The 22,239-nt window shown below is 43.8% G+C and overlaps 2 protein-coding genes across 12 annotated transcripts in view; one reads left to right on the plus strand and one right to left on the minus strand.

Moving 5' to 3' along the window:
- The window catches only part of LOC310663156 (uncharacterized protein), a 106,776-nt gene that overhangs the window by 25,947 nt on the left and 58,590 nt on the right, over nucleotides 1–22,239 (minus strand). The window contains exon 1 of one of the 3 annotated variants that reach the window (XR_014504376.1): nucleotides 19,415–19,524. The exons of the other annotated variants lie outside the window; for them this stretch is intronic. The gene's annotated coding sequence lies outside the window, so the exon portion shown is untranslated. Of the gene's footprint in view, nucleotides 1–19,414; nucleotides 19,525–22,239 lie in introns of those variants that run through there. 3 annotated transcript variants of the gene reach the window in all.
- The window catches only part of LOC310663153 (uncharacterized protein), a 54,338-nt gene that overhangs the window by 14,769 nt on the left and 17,330 nt on the right, over nucleotides 1–22,239 (plus strand). For 2 of the 9 annotated variants that reach the window (XM_083410802.1, XM_083410803.1), the window contains exons 1-2: nucleotides 1,725–1,863; nucleotides 3,656–3,874. The exons of 1 other annotated variant lie outside the window; for it this stretch is intronic. In XM_083410802.1, the coding sequence (XP_083266928.1) occupies nucleotides 1,758–1,863; nucleotides 3,656–3,874 (325 nt within the window). In that variant the 5' untranslated portion in view covers nucleotides 1,725–1,757. Of the gene's footprint in view, nucleotides 1–1,724; nucleotides 1,864–3,655; nucleotides 3,875–6,329; nucleotides 6,424–13,659; nucleotides 14,117–18,059; nucleotides 18,138–18,215; nucleotides 18,273–22,239 lie in introns of those variants that run through there. 6 more of the 9 variants (XR_014504371.1, XM_083410806.1, XM_083410807.1 and 3 more) reach the window with 6 other exon arrangements.

The following is a 22,239-nucleotide window of genomic DNA, read 5'->3' on the forward strand; positions in this document are numbered from 1 at the left end:
ACTGGGAATCTTGAAGGAAGGGGCCCCCAGTTCTTCTCTTCCTCCTCTGTTAAAGGCTGCTCTGTCTGGGACTGTCTTTCTTCCTGGTCCGAGTCAGACCAGTCTCTGGCATCCAACGCTGGCCAGCCCCTGACAGCTTTACAGCAATACACTGATGAAGGAAGTATTTGGAAACGGGTGTTTCATGCTAGCTACTCCATGTTTTTGCTCATTAGCATATGTTGCTGAATACACTACTATTCACATAAAATGAATTTTCAAGTCAGACTTTTTGTGCATGTTTTGTTTTGTTTTCGTTTTTTGCTTTATGGAAGCAATTAACCCATCACGGATTGTTCCTTAAGCTGTTCTTAAGCTTGCAGCTACCTTTCACTTTGTAGCGTAGCTGCAATTTAGCCCACGTCCCTTTGAAGAGTCCCTTGGCTCCCCATCTTCCCTGGGCGCTAACTTGACATTGAGATTGGGAAGGGGCTTGACATCATGAGGGTGTCACTGGCCATACGCTGAAAGATTGTCAGTGACCTACCCTGCATGAGGGGATATGGGGTGGGCTGCCTGCGTACACATGTGTCTTGCGGGGCACCCCCATATCCCATTCACACTGAGGAGCCCCACCCTGGTCTTCTGTAGAGATTTGAAATGTCAGAGAATCTAAGAGATAATAATCAGCACTTCTGCCAAACTTCAAGCCTCCATGATTCTCTGGGGAGAAACCATGACATTTAAACCTTTCCAGGGATTGTAACCTGGATATAAAAGAGAGAGGAGTTAGAGTTATTGAGGAGGCTTACAGATTCATTTTTAGAGCAGTTTTTCAACCACTACTGATGAATGTGAATGTTACAAGACAGGGGCTCCTCTACTCCTTGGGGAACATGTGTCATTGAGAGGAGCAATATTTCCTGACCAGAAAGCAGAATTCTGGGAAAGATTCTGGGAAACACTCATGTAGTTTCAGATAATATGATCAACGAGTTGGGATAAAGTTTGGGGACGTCTTGCTGCTGTGAAGCTGGTGTGGAAAATAAAGAAAGGAGGCACATCCTTCAGAATAACCCTGCCATGCTGAATACATCAGTTGCTTAAAGCATGGTGCTGATATAGCCCAGAACGTACCTTACGTAGCACTGGTAATAGTGCCAGTTCCACATATAGGGATGTTGTACATGAATAAAGGGCTTTTCTGATGTCATGTTGTACTTTAATGTTCTGAACTGCCTGTGATCTGCTAATGAAGGGTGGTATACAAATTTAATACAGTGGTGCTTCGCAAGACGAAAAGAATCCGTTCCGTGAGTCTCTTCGTCTAGCGGTTGTTTCGTCTTGCGAAGCAAGCCCATTAACGGATTAGCGCTATTAGTGGTTTAGCGGCTATTAAAGGCTTAAGGGATTAGCGGATTAGCTGCTAAAAGGCTATTAGCAGCTTAGTGCCTTAGAAAAAGGGGGTGGGGAGCGGAAAAAAACCCCAGGAATCGCAAGACATTTTCGTCTTGCAAAGCAAGCCCATAGAGAAATTCGTCCTGCGAAGCACCTCCAAAACGGAAAACCCTTTCGTCTAGCGGGTTCTCCGTCTTGCGAGGCATTCGTCTTGCGGGGCACCACTGTAATAACAATTAAATTATCTCAATTACACTCAAGCCTCTGGAAGGACTTTCTGAGAACCTCACAGAATAGCCTCTTCTTGGATTTTCTGGGTGGAGCTACTGATGGGAAACAAAGTCTCCCAGGATGCTATATAAGCAGGCCTGGTGGCCCACATGCCATTCACACTGAATCCTAAAATGTGGGCCAAGATCTTCTTACCATTTGTGGGACTCCTTTGCGGGGCCAGCCTGCCACTGACTTCTTCCAAGGCTGCTCCAGGTGAGTTTGCTTCTCTTTCCTTCCTCTATGCAGCCTTCTCATGCATGTACCTGAAATCTGAGCATCTGGAACCACCCTTAGAAACAGAGCAATAACAACCCTTGGATTCTCTTCCTCCAACTTTTCTGCTTATTTGCCAGCAGTAAGCGGGATAGTCATTCCAAAGGGACGGATTCCATGGTTCCAAAACAAAAACCCTTTTATTAACATTTGTAAGTGCCTGATTCTGTGCGCTGAGATCTTTGTAGGGGACAGAGACATTCTTCTGATAGGGGCAAAGAAGGCAGGGATCTCACAAACTATGTAGCCGAAATTATTTAGCTGAGATTTCTGCATTACAGGGGGAGGTTCAATCAGGGAGGTTCTATCTATACAGGGAGCGCAGCAATCATCAAGCCTTGACTGAAGAACGATACACTCCTATCTGGGATGGTCTTCCTCTTCCACTGAGCATGCAGCTTAGGGAGGGACGCACACGAAACAGGGGGACACCTGCCTAGCCAGCCAAGTCAGTCAGATCAGCCCTGGCGATCAATGGGGTGACAGATGTCTCAGTCGGATCCCCCTCACATCCGTCTTGAGACGTCTCCTGGGGCTCCCAAGTTCAATCATGTATGAGACAATGTGTGCAGAACTAGGTATACACACGGTGGAATATTGAGTGTGGGCTAGCACTATAAAATGCTGGTTGCATTTCCATTTTTTTGCCAACCTTTGAGTCTACTCTCTGACCTACTTATGGACTCTGATAAATCCATAAGTTCCAACTCTTACATATGAAAATCAGATCTGTTGTTATTCAAATCAGATCTTGAAACCCTTGTATAATTTGAGTGAGCAATATATTTATTGCAATAATCAAACCAGATTAAGGTACATGGGGGGGGGGGGACAACATCAAATCAGGTGTAAATAAAATTTTCTCCCCCGAGATAACAGGGTCACATATCTCAAAATTAATAATTTCTATCCAACTCAGGACCTTTATCTTAACCCGACTGAATGTTTTTCCTTCAGCTTTTGTCAAGGGCAGATTTTTAAACATCCCCAGAAATGATAGACATTGTGGATGTACTTTGAATGTGCCGGACATTGTAGAACATATCCTTTTCTACCCGAAATTAACTGCGAGGGGGGCTGAGGTTTTGTTAATAGTATCTCTTGGAGTGCTAAATGGCACTATTTAGCAGGAAGAAATCCCAATGAAATTCCTCATCATTATATATTTTACATGGCTGTTTATTTGTATATATTTTAAATGTTTTAGGATGCCCTATATTGTTAATAGTATCTCTTGGAGTGCTAAATGGCACTATTTAGTGGGAACAAATCCCAATGATGTTCCTCATCATTATATATTTTACATGGCTGTTTATTTCTATATATTTTAAAGGTTTTAGGATGCCCTATATTTGTAATGCCTAGAAAAGTTCTGATGAAGTAAGTAAGTAAGCATTACAGGGGGTTCAACTAGATGAGCACTGGGGTCCCTTCCAATTCCTGAAATCTACGATTCCATGAAAAGAGAATATGCATGGGAAAGAGGGTGAGAGAGAAGGAAAATCACAGGGGTGTAGAAAAGAACAGATGGCAGACAAAAGCAAGACTGGAAGGAGTGAGATGAAAAGCAGAGGTTTTAACCTATGGCATTTAGTCATTTGCTGATTTGCACTAAGCAACATAAAAACTGTAAAGCAGTATCAGAAAAACCATAAAAACAGTAATATAAAGTCATTAAAAAACCAGGAATTTCATCTGTCTGTCTGTTTGTCTATCTATTTTGTTCCCTTAGGTGCAATATTGGTGTGCACTACCTCTGAATCTGTGCCCGAAGGCATGATGAGTATGAGACTGGCAGGTGGCCAATCAGGTAACATCTCCGGCATCATAAGTGCACGCACTGGTAGCACAGGATACCTCAGCCTTGCATCACCAGGCTTTTCGCGGATAAACAACTACGTCTGTCGAGTATCCGTCCCTGAGTCCAAAACAAAAGTCAATGAATCTGAAGGTAAAAACTCTCGACACAGTTGGGACTTACCGTATTTTTCGCACCATTGGACGCACTTTTTTCCTCCGAAAAAGGAAGGGAAAATGTCTGTGCGTCTTATAGAGCGAATGTGTGGTCCCTGGAGCCAAATCGCTGTTGCCCTGCGCTGCTGGGGTGCTCTTTGGTGGTGGGGGGAGGAGCCACGGTGCTCTGCCGGCAGCCTCCGCTTTCCCCTGAAGCCCCGGCAACGTTTGCAGGCAGCGGGAAGGCTGTGCGCCTTTGCCCTGCGCTCCTGGGGTGCTCTTTGGGGGTGGGAGGGAAGCCACACTGCTCTGCCTATAGCTTTTGCGTTCCCCTGAAGCCCCGGCAAGGTTTGCAAGCAGAGGGAAGGCTGTGCGCTCCTGGGCTGCTCTTTGGGGGTGGGGGGGAGGAGCCAAGTGGCTCTGCCGGCAGCTTCTGCTTTCCCCTGAAGCCCGGACAAGGCTTGCAAGCAGAGGGAAGGCTGTGTGTTCCTGGGGTGCTCGTGGGGGTGGGGAGCAGCAAATTGCTGTCTCTCAGTGCCTCCTAATTCAACTGCAAAGGATTGCCTAACCGGATTCTGAGCTCCATTTGAAGTTTAAAAATATTAAGTTTGGGTATTTCTTCAAGTAGCAGTTTTGCAGAAATAGTCATAAATGCATGCAAAGCATTTCCACAATCCAGTATTAGTGAGCTCAGCTAAAACTGAGCAGGCATCTGGCTCAGTAACAGTTTAAACTACACAACTCTAACCAGACATCCTGTGTGTTTGTGTGTGGACCATGTTCCTAGCAGCTAATCTTCATTGCTGAAAAGAGGCACTGATATTCCACTCCAAATCTATAATTCATTATACAAATTCTTACAAGTACAGTCCACCTATACCAAACCAAAAACATTGTGTTCTCTTGTTATTGAATGGAAGCTATTTATCTGCCCTCTTTTCCTCCTCTGTTCTTTGCTCAGTCACTCCATTTTGAATCTTCCTTTCAAAACAACCATGCCTGTTTTGAGAAAACTTCAGAGATTTAGGAACTGGAGCACAATCATTTGATCTCTTTGCTGTTCCTCCATACTCCAAGCACTTCTCATTTGCACAGCCCTGGTTTCTCTCCCTGACTATTAATATTCTTGATTAATAACAGTAAAATGCTCAAATTTTAATTTTTGTGACTGCTGCCAATACTGACTTCCCAGTGATAATGAAAACAGCTACATTATAATGGAAAGTCTGTCTTTTTCCATTCTCTTCATTATATATCGTGGCTCGCTTTAAAGCAGCAAAGTGGACAGGAGCCACCCACTTTGCTGTTTTAAATAGTTTAGCACAACATTTGAGTCAGATTTTTTCTTCTTCTTATTTTCCTGCTCCAAAAACTTGGTGTGTCTTTTCGTCAGGTGCGTCCTATGCAGCGAAAAATACGGTAGTTTTCCTTTGAAAAGCATGGTTTGGGAGAGGGATGATTGTTTCCAGATTGCTTAAGATTCTCTCAGGGACTGACCATTTCAAGACTGCTTCCTCCTTAATTCAGAAATTCATTTCTGCTTTCCATTATGGCCTGTTGAGATAAGACTTTCCCCACCAGCTGCCATGATATCAGTGCTAGTATTGACTAAAGACACAATTTGAAACTGCAATCAGTCTGGTGGAGGTCTGAACTGCAATCAGTCTGGTGGAGGTCTTCTCCTCTTATATCTGCAGAAAGGTTTTCGCCGTTCTTGAACAATACTAAATGCATATTTTTATCAGAAGGTAACAATGGGAGAAGGAAAGGAAAGAATGTGTACCCTGCAAGGACCAAGGTGTCTCCCACAATAATTTCCACCCCCATTAAAAACCATTCCCACCTCCAGCCAAGGATCCTTCTAACCTTCATCTGCCTGTTGATAATGTTTACGCAGCATAGGGTGACCTAGAGGAACAGATGGTGTTGGAGGCAGATTTTTATATCCTTGCCCTGGTGGCCAGGTCCACACATTTAAGGAGCTCTGTACCTAGTTTGCTGCTGCAGAGATGGTATCATTGGATATGGGAAGTTTTTATCTATCCTTGGTTTTCAAACCCAGCCTATACACCAATACCTTCTCTGCGAAGGCTGGGGTGCTTTTTGTGCTGGGCGCTTTCTTTATATATGTTGGGGAAAGGAGCTGCGTAAATATTCCTGGAATCTCCACTATCCCACCTTGTCCTCATTCAGCTCAAGAAGCCCCATGTATGTGCAACAAATCTTCCTACTGAGGTCCACACACACAAGAACTTCAGTTAAATCCCCTTTGCTCCTTAAAGCTTTCATTAAGGATTTACACCCTCTATCTACAGATTAAAAATGTTTGTCAGAGAATCCAGCAGAAAATAATCAGCACTAAATGGTGTCATAAATGTTGTCCATCAATTATGTCTAAACTTAATAGCTGTTGCCTTTTTCTCTCAAGCTTTCCCCACCCCAAAACTTAAAAGACAAAGGGAACGGTCTCCATGAGAACCTCTATCGCGCCAACCATATCGAAAGCAGCCTTCAGCGAGCACAGACAATCCTCACCGGCATGGTCATAGGGCTTCCTCAGCATCGCAAGCTCTCCAGCCTATACTACATCATTCTCTTCAGCCTGTCCCGGATTCAATGATTTCCATGCTTCATCTATACATAAATAAAATCTCAATATCTCTCAGCTTAATGTACATCACAGGGGTTCTGTAATGATAATATAGAGAGGCATAGTAGTGTGTATGCTAACTTCAGCTCTTTGGAGAAACGGTGGTATACAAATCAACACCAGATGAAGCATATCCTACTGTATCTATCCCATCTGGGGGCAAATTTCTGGTGAATGGGGCATGGGCCACCTGTCACTTTTTAGATTAGCAAATGGAATGTCCTGTATTCTTCTTATTCTGACATAGTAGGATAGAAAGCTTATGCCCTTCATATATAATATTAAAAGGGTAGTTGCAAAATGCCACCATTGACCATGTTGATTTCTGTTCCTTCCTGGAGTGCAGTTCCTATGGGGATCTCTTAGCCACCTGCCACTTATTATTATAATGCTGCAAGGAACAGTGGAGAGTCATTATCAGATCTCGAAAAAGGAATTAACAGATTTGCTTTGGGGGTGGGGTTGAGGAACAGCACTCAAATGGTAAAGGACTAAACACTGGCCTCCTAGGATCACGGAAGCCCCTATAATTTGTTCCAACTGCCCAAAGCTCCAAAGACTTGCCAGAGGATACTAGAAAATGATCAACCATTAAACCTGAAAATTGATATAACTAACCCCCCCCCCCCCGAGCAATGTACACCTGAGAGTAGGTGAAAAGGTGGGCAGGGCTCCGTCACTTTCCTTTCATACGTTTCCCCTTTTATTCCACCTTACTGCAAGCCTCCATGATTCTCCAGGGAGAAACCATGACATTTAAACCTTTGCAGGATTGCAGGATTGTAACCTGGATATAAAAGAGAGAGGAGTTAGAGTTATTGAGGAGGCTTACAGATTCATTTTTAAAGCAGTTTTTCTATCACTACAGTGGTGCCTCGCAAGTCGAAAAGAATCCGTTCCGTGAGTCTTTTCGTCTTGCGGTTTTTTCGTCTTGCGAAGCAAGCCCATTGACGGATTAGCGCTATTAGCGCTATTGGCAATTTAAGGGCTAAAAACGGCTTTTTGAGGCTTAAGGGATTAGCGGTTTTGCTGCTAAAATGCTTTTAGCAGCTTAGCGCTTCAGAAAAAGGGGTTTTGGAGCGGGGGGGAAACCCGAAAATGTTCGTCAATTTTCGTCTTGCGAAGCAAGCCCATAGGGAAATTCGCCTTGCGAAGCGCCTCTGCAAACGGAAAACCCTTTCGTCTTGCGGGTTTTCCGTCTTGCGAGGCATTTGTCTTGCGGGGCACCACTGTACTGATGAATGTGAATGTTACAAGACAGGGGCTCCTCTACTCCTTGGGGAACATGTGTCATTTGTTGGGTTGGAAATAACTGGCAGACGAGTCGAAGGTGTGCATGTGGGAGGCGTCTCAAGCTTGAGGCTAAGAGCCTGTCCCTTTTATTGTATATTTGGGTCTATTGCACCATATATGCTCGGTGCTGATTGGATACACGTGGGCTACGTTCATATTACATACAATGTGTAGAGTTTACATACATACATACGCATCAATAGATAGAGAGAGAGAGAGAGCACAGGAACATGACAATCTCTGATAGATAGGGATGGCAGGGATTATAAGAGTGCACTTAACATTCTTCTAGTCTGTGGTAATAAACAAGGGAAGTTTATAGTTAGATTACAGGGTCATGACATCAGCTTAGCTTAGGATCTTTCCGTACCAGTGTACCATACCAGGGTCGAACAGAGAAGGCACAAAGTGAGTGCTTTGCCTACACAGCGCCTCTGAGATATGCAGCAAGAGAACAGACACACACACACGAAAGAAAGGACGAATCCCTCTAGGCATACACAGGGATCCCGGATACACACTCTACAGTCATTGAAAGGAGAAATATTTCCTGACCAGAAAGCAAAATGCAGGTAGATTCTGGGAGAGCCTGTTCAGTCTTCTGCTGTACTGGTTTTAAGTAAGAAGACAGGCCCAAAGAAACCAGTCTCCTTTCAAAATCCTTGAATGTTAAACAAGAAAGTGGTGGGGCCGGCTGCAGAGAGAACCAATTCCTTGCAAGTGCAGAACGTACCTTACGTAGCACTGGTAAAAGTGCCAGTTCCACATACTGTATAGGGATGTTGTACATGAATAAGGGGCTCAGACAAACATTAGCCAATCAGTACTCCCTCATCACAAGGCAGCAGAGAATTAAGGTCCCAATCTTCCTTACAGCTGCTTGAGCAGTCACCTTATCTATATACAAATAACACTCAGACTCCCACAGGCTGGAGCGGAAGAAGCTATGAGCAAAATGCGCCCCCTCCTTTCTGAAACATTGTAAGCAGATTCTTGCAATGGGAGGGGTGAAACATCCTCATCCTCCCCCTTTTCATGCCAACCATTGCAGAATCTAACATAACCGCAATTTACGTACATACACCAAAAATTGTTCCTTGTTTACAACTTTGGTTAAAACATCTGCAGGTATCTCTTTCCCCGGCATATAAGACACTTTTACAATACCGTTTTGGATACATTCCCTAGCTCGATGAAGCTTGATTTACAGATACTTCATCCTCTGCTTACATCCTTCTGAGTGGAGCAACGGTATACATGCTTTATTGTCCTGATAAGCTTGAACAGGACAAGTGACCTTTACTTTTATATCATCAAACAGTTGCTGTAACCATTCTATGTCCATGAGGGAAAGAGTTAAAGCATTAAGTTCTGCCTCGCAAGAACTGAAGCTTACTGTTGCCTGCTTTCTACAAGACCAATCAAAAAGACATTGATTGTACAAATAGCACACACCTGATGTCGGCATAGATCTCAAGACCTCCAGATTTTTGACTAGTAAGTCTCAATCTGTAATCCACAGTTCCTTTTAAATATCTCGCTATTTGTTTAAGTGCTTTCCAATCTTGAACTGTGGGTTGGTTTGCATGTCTGCTGATCAGATTTACACTCACAGCAATATCTGGTCTTGTACATCTTGCTATAAAACTGAGTTTGCCTAATACACTCCTGAAAAGTGTTGTATCAGGAAAAAACATCAGCATCAGCATCATGTTGATAACCTGAGACCATGGGGGTGTCTACAGCATTGACATCGCTCAGGTTCAACTTTTCAATGACATCAGTGATTTTACGTGTCTGATGCAGCAAAACATCACCTTGTGCATTTCTCTCTACCTGTAGTGAGAGATAATTGCTGACTTCTTCGAGATCTTTCATATCAAAATGCTTCTGCAGCTTTGCTAGAGTGCTTTTGTAGATATTCTCATTCTTCCGCAAAAATAATATATCATCTACAAAGCAAATGCAGTAGAGCTTGTGCTGATTTCTCTTTCACAAAAACACAAGAATCAGCCTTCCCTTGCTGAAAACCTAGGGAGAACAGCACTTCAGTCAGCTTGGTGTGCCAGCATCGTGCACTCTGTTTTAAACCATACAGGGATTTTTTCAGCTTACAAACCATTCCCTGTCTTATCTGCACACCATCTGGCGGTGACATGTAGATATTTTCAGTGAGAACTCCATACAAAAATGCAGTATTTACATCATGATGAGAAATGCTTATACCTTCCTCAGCAGCAATTTTCATCAACAGCCTAACACTCTCAAACTTTACTGTTGGTGAATACGTCTCATGATAGTCCTGATCAGGTATTTGAGAAAAACCTCGTGCCACTGGTCTGGCTTTGTACCTGACTATTTTTCCATTCCGATCAGTTTTTGTCTTGTAGACCCACCTACTATCAACACACTTCATGCCTGGTTCTGCTGGAACCAATTCCCAAGTATCATTCTGCTTTAGGGAAATCAACTCGGCTTTCATGGCATTCAGCCAAGGTTCAGCATCCTTTGCGGACAGATTTTGAACCTCTTTGTAGTTGGCTGGTTCAAAAACCGCACCAGGGTTGCTAGTAACAGCAGCTTTAGCAAACTCTTTGGAGAACCGTTTAGGTGGTATGGCCTTTGTAGTTCTTTTAGATCTACAAAAAACTCTCTGGTCCTCTGGGTCTGGTGTCTCCTTCTCCTTGGGAGAATGATGAAGGTGCTGTGTCTGAATCAGTGTCAGACTCATCTGAGGCTTTTGGACTTCGATAATCTGTGTCATCATCAGAATCTATGTTGGCATCAGCATTATCATCAGCAACAACAGAATCTGCCTCTTTCTTAACTGCTTTTGCACCATCATCATCTGAAATAGGATGACATTGAAAAATGCCAGCTCTGTCCCATTTTGGATTACAATCCATGCTTCTGGTCAACCTAATCGCTTTTGTGTCAGTGATCAACACACAATAGCAACCCTTTTCATATCCTAGAAAAATACAATCTTCACCACGTTTGCTCAACTTGTTGTCCTGCAAAGTCTGCACCCATACCTCTGAACCAAAAATTTTGAAATGTTTTACGTATGGCTTCTTTTTGTAAAGCATTTCATATGAGGTGCAATCAATAGCGGATTGATATCTACGATTGTACACATAAGGAAAAACAGGAAAGAGCCTCGGCCCAAAAGGGATTGGGTAGGCCTGAATCGTGCAACAGAGTTCTTATACCTTGTTGCAAAGTTTGGGTCACTCGTTCACACAAACCATTTTGCCATGGAGATCTGGGCATGGCAGTCATGTGCTCTATGCCCTGTTCAGTAAGAAAACTCTCAAATTCTTCTGAACAAAATTCTCCACCCTTGTCAGTAAACAAACAATGTATGTTCTCATTGTGTACATTCCTGAGCCATGCACAAAATTGTCAAAACTTAGGGAAAGCTTCAGATTTCTTCTGCAGCATATAGACCCAAACATATCTTGAATGGGAATCTGTCAGCACCATGAAAAAATGTGAGTTGCCTCTAGAGAGTGCTAGAGGTCAGCATGTATGACTTCATAAGGTTTCTTGGCTTCTCTCCCAGATTTTACACCTTTGGGAGCTTGCTTAGCCTTATTTTCAGTGCAAGAAACACCTTTCATATGGTAAGGTCATTTTTTCAGTTTCATGCCCTCAGCCATGCCTGGCATTTTAGCCACTGCCTGAAAATGCAAATGACCATAAAGACGGTGGTACTCATGAATACATTGATCATGCAGCTTCTCATTCTTATCTACAGAAATGTTACAACATGTTTTCTCAGTTGCTTCAGCAACAAACAAAAGGCAATTGATATAAACCATTAACACATTTGGCATACAGAATGAGCTTGCCATCTCGATGAATTTCAAAACGAGATCCAGCAAAAACCACCTTGAACCCTTGATAATCAAGCTGGGAAACACTCAAAAGATAGTCCTGAAGATGAGGAGCATACAAGACATTCTTAATTGTTGCATTAAAGGTACCCCTGCCCGTATGGGCCAGTCTTGACAGACTCTAGGGTTGTGCGCTCATCTCACTCTAGAGGCCAGGAGCCAGCGCTGTCCGCAGACACTTCCAGGTCACGTGGCCAGCGTGACGAAGCTGCTCCGGCGAACCGGCACCAGAGCAGCACACGGAAACACCGTTTACCTTCCCGCTATAAAGTGGTACCTATTTATCTACTTGCACTTAAGGGTGCTTTCGAACTGCTAGGTGGGCAGGAGCTGGGACCGAACGACGGGAGCTCACCCCGCTGCGGGGATTCGAACCGCCGACCATGCGATCGGCAAATCCTAGGCACTGAGGTTTTACCCACAGCGCCACCCGCCTCCCAATTGTTGCATTAAGGCTCTTTAAAAACACAGTTCCTTGAGCCAAACTTCTGAGAACAGTTCCACCTGCTTAATGAATTGCTTTCTCCTGCTTCTCAAGATGAACAGAGAGATCCTTATCTTTAGATACGTGGTACAGGCTATGACAAAAAAACTCTGCCCACGCTGATTGGAGCAGCGTGAGACCGAAGCCTTTGATGTAGCCGGTCCTTGGGGATTTCATCCTCCTCCCCCTCTGCCTTTGAAGTTGCCCTTCTTCTTTGAAGTTTTCTTACACTGGAAACTCATATGGCCTTGAGCTCCACATGAAAAGCCGCAATTTTAGAGCTTTAGCAGCACTTTCACTTTCCCCTGCTGGAGACTTAGGCACATTTTCAACAGCATTGTCCCGGCTTTCTTTAACAGCCTGTCTGCAATCCCACTCATTCAAGAGCACGCTAGACACATAATCTTCTGTTAGCCGGTCAGAAGGCATGGTAGAAATTTGAGCAGCTACATCGTCAAAAGAATCATCTAGGCTATTTATCATTAACATTGCAAACACAGCCTCTGAAATATTCAGGTCTCGCTGAACAAGGTCCTGTCTGAGGCGTTTTAATTGGGACAGATGGCTGGGAAAATCATCATCTTTCTTTAATTGCAGCCTGCAGAGCTTCGTGAAGAAAATCACGCTGGAACCGGCATTTTGTCTCAAATGCATATCTCTCAGTTTATGCCAAACAGCTCGTGCAGTCTCTTGACCCTCTAAGTTTACCAACAAGTGGTCTGAAACACTCAAAACAATTGTCCCCGGGCTCTCATGTCTGCAACATGCCACTCAGGCCATTCATCTGCATCTTCCGGGGGAGGGTCATCTTCTATGGTGTGGAATAGCTTTTCTCTCTGTAAAAGCGCTTTCATTTTGACCTGCCACGTTGGATAGGTCTCGGGAATGAGGAGAGGAGAGGATAGAGCCATCTGGCCGGAATGTGCACAGGCCATGTCTGCTATTAATTAAAGCAAGACACTTCCCTACGTGAAACACAAAATAAAGCCTTAGACTCCTTCAGCCACTCTCTTTCCCACTCAGAGCGCAATTAACAGGCAAACAGGGACGCTATCTTCTTTTCTTGGCAGCCAGCAACATACCTCCATAAATCAAGCAGCAGTAGCAGCGTGGAAAACAGCTCCAGAAACTCTGCTTCTAGGCACCGCAAATAAATCCAACATGCAGCTTCTGTTCTGCCGTCCGGCATCAGCGTCAGAAGCCACTGGGCCCATAACCCATGTCAGCTTCACCTTTGAGCCAGTGCCAACGACTGGGCTCAACCTCTTCAGCCCCGACTGGGCTAGGCAAGCTGGGAAAGCACTTCCAGAGAACATCCACTGCAGGGAGCAGGTCTAAGTGCTGTGGACTCACAACTTAGAGCTGTGAGCACCAAACTCAGTTCCAAAAGTCAGCAGAACACAGCAGAGTATGAACCACACGAACGACACTTCTGAAGTAAAACTTCTTTTATTCTCTACAGCTACTGCATAAACTAACTAAAGGCTAATCGGAGACGCTGGACTGCATGAGTGTTATAACTGCTTGAGCAGTCACCTTATCTATATACAGATAACACTCAGACTCCCACAGGCTGGAGCGGAAGAAGCGATGAACAAAATCCGCGCCCTCCTTTCTGAAACATTGTTAACAGATGCTTTCAATGGGAGGGGTGAAATATCCTCACCTGTGATCTGCTAATAAAGGGTGGTATACAAATGAAATAATAACAATAGGCGAACTTCCCCATAGCTATTAGAATTTCCCACAAATCCCAATTACACGCAAGTTTCCGGAAGGATGCTATATAAGCAGGCCTGGTGGCCCACATACCATTCACACGGAATCCTAAAATGTGGGCCAAGATCTTCTTACCATTTGTGGGACTCCTTTGTGGGGCCAGCCTGCCACTGACTTCTTCCCAGGCTGCTCCAGGTGAGTTTGCTTCTCTTTCCTTCCTCTTTGCAGCCTTCTCATGCATGTACCTGAAATCTGGGCATCTGGAACCACCCTTAGAAACAGAGCAATAACAACCCTTGGATTCTCTTACTCCAACTTGTCTGCTTCTTTGCCAGTATTAAACGGGATAGTCATTCCAAAGGGACGGATTCCATGGTTCCAAAACAAAAACCCTTTTATTAACATTTGTAAGTGCCTGTTTCTGTGTGCTGAGACCTTTGTAGGTTTAGGGGACAGAAGAGACATTCTTCTGATAGCGGCAAAGAAGGCAGGGCTCCTACAAACTGTGTAGCTGAAATTATTTAACTGAGATTCCTGTATTACAAGGGGAGGTTCTATGAGGGGGGTTCTATCTATACAAGGGGAGGTTCTATCAGGGAGGTTCTATCTATACAGGGAGCACGGCAGACTTCCGGGTTGGCGCCTCTGGCAATGGTGGATTTCCTCTGATCGGGAGGAATCCGCTCCTTGGAAATTAGGGTCTGACCGCCACGGCGAGGCGGAGACCCGTTAGAAACCACGGGCGGAAGAAGCCCGTGGACTTGGGATTCGGCAGATACCTTTTGCGCCTCCCCTACTCGCGGGGAGACCCAGTTTCGGGGCTCCGGAGCGACGTGGGGTGAGTGGCGCAGTACATCGAATCAACCGCTTATTTCAAGGAGTGAAGCCGCATTGCTGTTGCCAGAAAGCGTCGACTTTTCCTGTGGACATTTGGACTCTAAGTAACTATTCGTAAGTAAAACTGAAAATTGGATTATTTAAACATCGTAATTTGGCATTGAAACGTGAAGGTCTAAACAGGAAGTCCGCCTTCCGTTTTGTAAACAGATCAAAGCAAAGATGTCGCAAGCTAAAGCCTGGGAAAAGTATTCTGTAAAACATTAAATTTTCATCATTTAAGATATCGAACCCCCCCCTTGGAAGCAGGAGAAGAGGGGGGAATTCTTTGTGGACTGTTTAAACCTGCAGGAGAGTGAGCGAGACGAGATAATTTACTACTGTTTCGAGCCTGGGATCAGGCTGACAAAAAGATTGACGATCTGAGAAAATTAATAACTGGGAATGGAATACATCCTGATGGACAGTTGAATAAGAGATATATATACTTTTTATTGTTCTCTTGACACTTAAAAAGGAGAAAAGTGGAATGGTAACTTTGTTATTGGATTTGGACTTGGAATTATAAGGACAGATACAAATAGAAATTGTTTCCTATAGAGGGAGCCTTTGAAACTGTTGCAACAGCGAAGTGGAATTTTCCACTAAGAACTAAGGACTGTGCGAAATAAGTGACCTTGGATAAGACCCTGGATAAGAATGGCAAAACAAGAAGTTCTAGTGAATTCATTTTACAAAATAAATGCTCTGTTGGAACAACTACATAATAAGACGGACTTGACGGTAAAGAAAATTGACAATTTGGGACAAAATGTAACTGATTTGGAACAAAAAGTGAACACTTTTACAGGAACTACTCGGGATGTGACTCAGGAACCCATTTTGAAATGGCAAGCTCTGGAGAACATGATGGAACAAACTGCTTCTGTATCTCAAGAAACTCAAGTGGAGGGTTTGGCCCCACAGAAACAAATTGATGGACATAAGCTGAATTCAGATGTGATGGAGCTTGAGAGTCAGATTTGGAGAGACGGTGCCCCGCTTGGACTGAAGAAGGGAAGGGCAGATTTCCCTATGGAGGGAGGCACTGAGGGAGAGATTGGAGATGCGGAGCCCTTTAGCCTCAAAGGGTCTTTGGAGTATGTTCTGGAACATCTTTTGGATTACAGCTTCGAATATGGAGTATGGGCTAACTTGTTGAGATGGAATCAAGGAGCTGCTACGATGGAAACCCTTAGGGACTTAATCTTTGGCATCAAAAGAAATCTGCAGACAGGACAGGGAGATGAGTTAAGAGCCTTGGATAGAAGAGAACCAGGTTGATGGACTATATGGAACTGATAGAAAAGACTGACAAAATCCGAGACCAGGGAGAAGAGACGGTGGAAAAAGATTGGGAAATTTTTTACAATTTTATTCAGAGTAATATAGCATAATTAAGGAATGTTGGGAAATGGTGGAATGAAATTATATGACTTTAGTAGAAATATGATAAGGATTTAAGTATAGATAAATTTTAAGATTTTGATGGTAAGATAAGGTTAAAATAAATTAAGACAACTAAATGATAGAAAGCAGTGAAAGATGGAAAGGATTTGCTGATTTAATTATTAACTGGAATACAAAAATGGGAGGTGGGAGGAGGTTGAGGAAATAAGTCATTGAAAGATAAAGATATGGAAAATGGGTGTGTTTTTAAATGTTTTTGCTTTTTCTTTTTGTGTTGATGTATTGTTTTTTTCTTTTATTTTTGATGTATGGTCTCTTAATTTTCCTTTTTACTGTCTTTTTCTTTTTTTCTTCTGAAACTATAAAACCTTTAATAAATATTATTTTTTAAAAAACATATCTATACAGGAAGCACAACTATCATCAAGCCTTGACCGAAGAACCGGTACACTCCTATCTGGGATGGTCTTCCTCTTCCACTGAGCATGCAGCTTAGGGAGGGATGCACATGAAACATGAGGACACCTTCCTAGCCAGCCAGGTCAGCCAGATCAGCCCTGGCGATCAATGGGGTGACAGATGTCTCAGTCGGATCACCTTCACATCCGTCTTGAGACGTCTCCTGGGGCTCCCAAGTTCAATCATGTATGAGACAATGTGTGCAGAACTAGAAATACACACGATGGAATATTGAGTGTGGGCTAGCACTATAAAATACGGCTTGCATTTCCATTTTTTTGGAAACCTTTGAGTCTACTCTCTGACCTACTTACGGACTCTGATAAATCCAGAAGTTCCAACTCTTACATAGGAAAATCAGATCTATTGGTATTCAAATCAGATCTTGAAACCCTTGTATAATTGGAGTGAGCAATATATTTATTGCAATAGTCAAACCAGATTAAGGTACATGGGGGGGGGGGGACAACATCAAGTCAGGTGTAAATAAAATTTGCTCCCCCGAGATAACAGGGTCACATATCTCAAAATTAATAATTTCTGTCCAACTCAGGACCTTTATCTTAGCCTGACTGAATGTTTTTCCTTCAGCTTTTGTCAAGGGCAGATTTTTAAACATCCCCAGAAATGATAGACATTGTGGATGTTCTTTGAATGTGCCAGACACTGAAGAACATATCCTTTTCTACTGTCCATTTTAAAACCTGCTACGCAAACGCATGCTACCCCCCCTCCTTTATTGGGTAGTCTAACATCACGGCGCAATGAAAATATCCGATTCTATCTGTCTGACATTAACTAACCCGGAATTAACTGCAAGGCGCTGCTGAGGTTTTGTTAATAGTATCTCTTGGAGTGCTAAATGGCACTATTTAGCAGGAAGAAATCCCAATGAAATTCCTCTTCATTATATATTTTACATGGCTGTTTATTTGTATATATTTTAAATGTTTATGATGCCCTATATTTGTAATGCCTAGAAAGGCTTGGAGGAAGCAAGTAAGTAAGTAAGCATTACAGGGGGTTCAACTAGATGAGCACTGGGGTCCCTTCCAATTCTAGAATTCTATGATTCCACGAAAGAGAATATGCATGGGAAAGAGGGTCAGAGAAAAGGAAAATCACAGGGCTGTAGAGAAGAACAGAAGGCAGACAAAAGCAAGACTGGAAGGACTGAGATGAGAAGCAGAGGTTTTAACCTATGGCATTTATTCATTTGCTGATTTTTAAATAATTTCTAAGCTGCTTAAATCTTAAACAGTGCACTAAGCAACATAAAAACTGTAAAGCAATATCAGAAAACCATAAAAACAGTAATATAAAGTCATTAAAAAGCCAGGAATTTCATCTGTCTGTCTGTCTGTCTGTCTGTCTATCTATTTTGTTCCCTTAGGTGCAATATTGGGGTGCACTGCCTTTGGCTCTGTCCCCGAAGGCATGGTGATTACGTGGGAGGAAGTTGGCCAATCAGGTAACACCTCCGGCATCATAAGTGCAAGTATTGGTAGCATATCATTAATCAGAGTTTCACTGCAAGACATTTTGGTGAAGTTCGTCTGTCAAGTATCCCTCCCTGAGTCCGAAACAAAAGTCAATGAACCTGAAGGTAAAAACTCTCGACACAGTTGGGACTTAGTTTTCCTTTGAAAACCATGGTTTGGGAGCGGGATAATTGTTTCCAGATTGCTTAAGATCCTCTCAGGGACTGACCATTTCAAGACTGCTTCCTCCTTAATTCAGAAATTCATTTCTGCTTTCCATTATGGCCTGTTGAGATAAGACTTTCCCCACCAGTTGCCATGATATTGGTGCCAGTATTGGCTAAAGACACAACTTGAAACTGCAATCAGTCCAGGGGAGGTCTGAACAGTAATTCTCCTCTTATCTCTGCAGAAAGGTCTTCACCGTTCTTGAACAATACTAAATGCATGTTTTTATCAGAAAGTAACAATGAGAGAAGGAAAGGAAAGAATGTGTACCCTGCAAGGGCCAAGGTGTCTCCCACAATAATTTCCACCCCCATTAAAAACCATTCCCACCTCCAGCCAAGGATCCTTCTAACCTTCATCTCCCTGTTGATCATGTTTACCCAGCATAGGGTGACCTAGGTGAACAGATGGGTCCCTTCTATTGGAGGCAGATTTCTATATCCTTGCCCTGGTGGCCAGGTCCACACATTTAAGAGCTCCGTACCTAGTTAGCTGCTCCAGGAGCAACTGTGCAGAGATGGTATCATTGGATATGGGAAGTTTTTATCTATCCTTGGTTTTCAAACCCAGCCTATACACCAATACCGTCTCTGGGAAGGCTGGGGTGCTTTTTGTGCTGGGCGCTTTCTTTATATATGTTGGGGAAAGGAGCGCATTTTCTATGCGCTCCCTGCATAGAAAAACCTCCCTGATAGAACCTCCCTCTGTAATGCAGGAATCTCAGCTAAATTATTTCAGCTACATAGTTGGTGAGAGCCCTGCCTTCTTTGCCCCTATCAGAAGAATGTCTCTTCTGTCCCCTAAATCTACAAAGATCGCAGCACGCAAAAACAGGCACTTATAAATGTTAATAAAAGGGTATTTTTGGAAAGACTTTCAAATGACTATCCCATTTACTGCTGGCAAATAAGCAGAAAAGTTGGAGTAAGAGAATCCAAGGGCTGTTATTGCTCTGTTTCTAAGGGTGGTTCCAGATGCCCAGATTTCAGGTAGATGCATGAGAAGGCTGCATAGAGGAAGGAAAGAGAAGCAAACTCACCTGGAGCAGCCTGGGAAGAAGTCAGTGGCAGGCTGGCCCCGCAAAGGAGTCTCACAAATGGTAAGAAGATCTTGGCCCACATTTTAGGATTCAGTGTGAATGGCACGTGGGCCACCAGGCCTGCTTATATAGCATCCTGGGAGACTTTGGTGAGATATGTTTCCCATCAGTAGCTCCACCCAGACAATCCAAGAAGAGGCTATTCTGTGAGGTTCTCAGAAAGTCCTCCAGAATCTTGAGTGTAATTGGGATTTGTGGGAAATCCTAATAGCTATGGGGGATTTCGCCTACTGTTATTATTTAATTTGCATATCACCCTTCATTAGCAGATCATAGGCAGTTCAGAACATCACAGTACAATATGAGAACACAAAATATATAATCTTCTTCCCTGATCTTCTTTAGAGGACAAGATGCAGAATTTGCAAAATGGAGAAGGAACATTGTGACCTTAATTCTCTACTGCCTTGTGATGAGGGAGCACTGATTGGCTAATGTTTGTCTGAGCCCCTTATTCATGTACATCATCCCTATACAGTATGTGGAACTGGTAAGGTACATTCTGCACTTACAAGGAATTGGTTCTCTCTGCAGCCGGCACCACCACTTTCTTGTTTAACGTTCAAGGATTTTGAAAGGAGACTGGTTTCTTTGGGCCTGTCTTCTTACTTTAAACCAGAGCAGCAGAAGACTCAACAGGCTCTGTTCTGCCCTCGCAGGTGGGCAGCCAATGGCCTTTCAGCAGCGAGGCATCCCCTCTCACCTGAGCAGGCCTCTCATTGGCCAATTCAAAGTGAAGGAGCTGGTGGGAACTCCACCTGGGCCGTATCAGCACCATGCTTTAAGCAACTGATGTATTCATCATGGCTGGGTTATTCTGAAGGATGTGCCTCCTTTCTTTATTTTTCACACCAGCAAGACGTCCCCAAACTTTATCCCAACTCGTTGATCATAATATCTGAAACTACATGAGGCTCTCCCAGAATCTACCTGCATTCTGCCTTCTGGTCAGGAAATATTGCTCCTCTCAATGACACATGTTCCCCAAGGAGTAGAGGAGCCCCTGTCTTGTAACATTCACATTCATCAGTAGTGGTTGAAAAACTGCTCTAAAAATGAATCTGTAAGCCTCCTCAATAACTCTAACTCCTCTCTCTTTTATATCCAGGTTACAATCCCTGCAAAGGTTTAAATGTAATTTTTTCTCCCCAGAGAATCATGGAGGCTTGCAGTTTGGCAGGAGTGCTGATTATTATCTGTTACATTCTCTGACATTTCAAATCTCTACAGAAGACCAGGGTGGGACTCCTCAGTGTGAATGGGATATGGGGGTGCCCCGCAAGACACATGTGTACGCAGGCAGCCCACCCCATATCCCTCATGCAGGGTAGTTCACTGACAATCTTTCAGCGTATGGCCAGTGACACCCTCATGATGTCAAGCCCCCTTCCCAATCTCAATGTCAAGCAAGCGCCCAGGGACAATGGGGAGCCAAGTGGCTCTTCAAAGGGACTTGGGCTAAATTGCAGCTACGCTACAAAGTGAAAGGTAGCTGCAAGCTTAAGAACAGCTTAAGGAACAATCCGTGATGGGTTAATTGCTTCCATAAAGCAAAAAACGAAAACAAAACAAAACATGCACAAAAAGTCTGACTTGAAAATTCATTTTATGTGAATAGTAGTGTATTCAGCAACATATGCTAATGAGCAAAAACATGGAGTAGCTAGCATGAAACACCCGTTTCCAAATACTTCATTCATCAGTGTATTGCTGTAAAGCTGTCAGGGGCTGGCCAGCGTTGGATGCCAGAGACTGGTCTGACTCGGACCAGGAAGAAAGACAGTCCCAGACAGAGCAGCCTTTAACAGAGGAGGAAGAGAAGAACTGGGGGCCCCTTCCTTCAAGATTCCCAGTAACAGGGAGAATAGCAGATTCAGAAGTATCACAGTTGGAGGTTGAGGGAAATAGACAGCCCTGATAACTTTGCTAGGTAACCAGGAGGGAGGGAGCATCTGAAAGGCTCTGCCTTTGAGAGCAGCGGTGATGCTGCTCCTTCCCCTCGGATTAGAAGGCAGGAAAGGGTTAAGGAACAAGGGAAGCACAGGGGCAGGATGATGGGGAACTGGCGCTTCCTGCTGCGGAAGGAAGGGCAGGAGATTCAGACTGAGCAACTGATGTCTTGAGAGAAGTTGGCTCGATGCCACTCTCTGTGTTATTGTAAATAAATGGACTATAAGTCTGTCAGAGGCTCATTAATTCTTATTGGTGCATGCTGCAGACCTGACAAAATTCTTATTAGTGCATGCCTGCAGACCTGACAAAAGCCAAACACACACAAAAATATTGCTGTCTGTTCAATATACGATCTATAAACATTTGAGACCCTGCTCAAATAAATAATTAATTCCATAAGCTGTCCATGGAGGCGCATGTCAATTGTGTATCCAGGGCAGCTGTCTACCAACTCCACCTGGTACACAAGCTGAGACCCTACCTCCCCGCGGACTGCCTCGCCAGAGTGGTGCATGCTCTAGTTATCTCCCACTTGGAATACTGCAACGCGCTCTACGTGGGGCTACCTTTGAAGGTGACCCGGAAACTACAACTAATCCAGAATGCGGCAGCTTGACTGGTGACTGGGGGCGGCCACCGAGACTAACATAACACCAGTCTTGAAAGACCTACATTGGCTCCCAGTACGTTTCCGAGCGCAATTCAAACTGTTGGTGTTGACCTTTAAAGCCCTAAACGGCCTTGGCCCAGTATACCTGAAGGAGCGTCTCCGCCCCCATTGTTCTGCCTGGACGCTGAGGTCCAGCGCCGAC

The sequence above is a fragment of the Podarcis tiliguerta genome (assembly GCF_965153285.1).
Source record: "Podarcis tiliguerta genome assembly, chromosome: 13".
NCBI classification, from domain to species: Eukaryota; Metazoa; Chordata; class Lepidosauria; order Squamata; family Lacertidae; genus Podarcis; species Podarcis tiliguerta.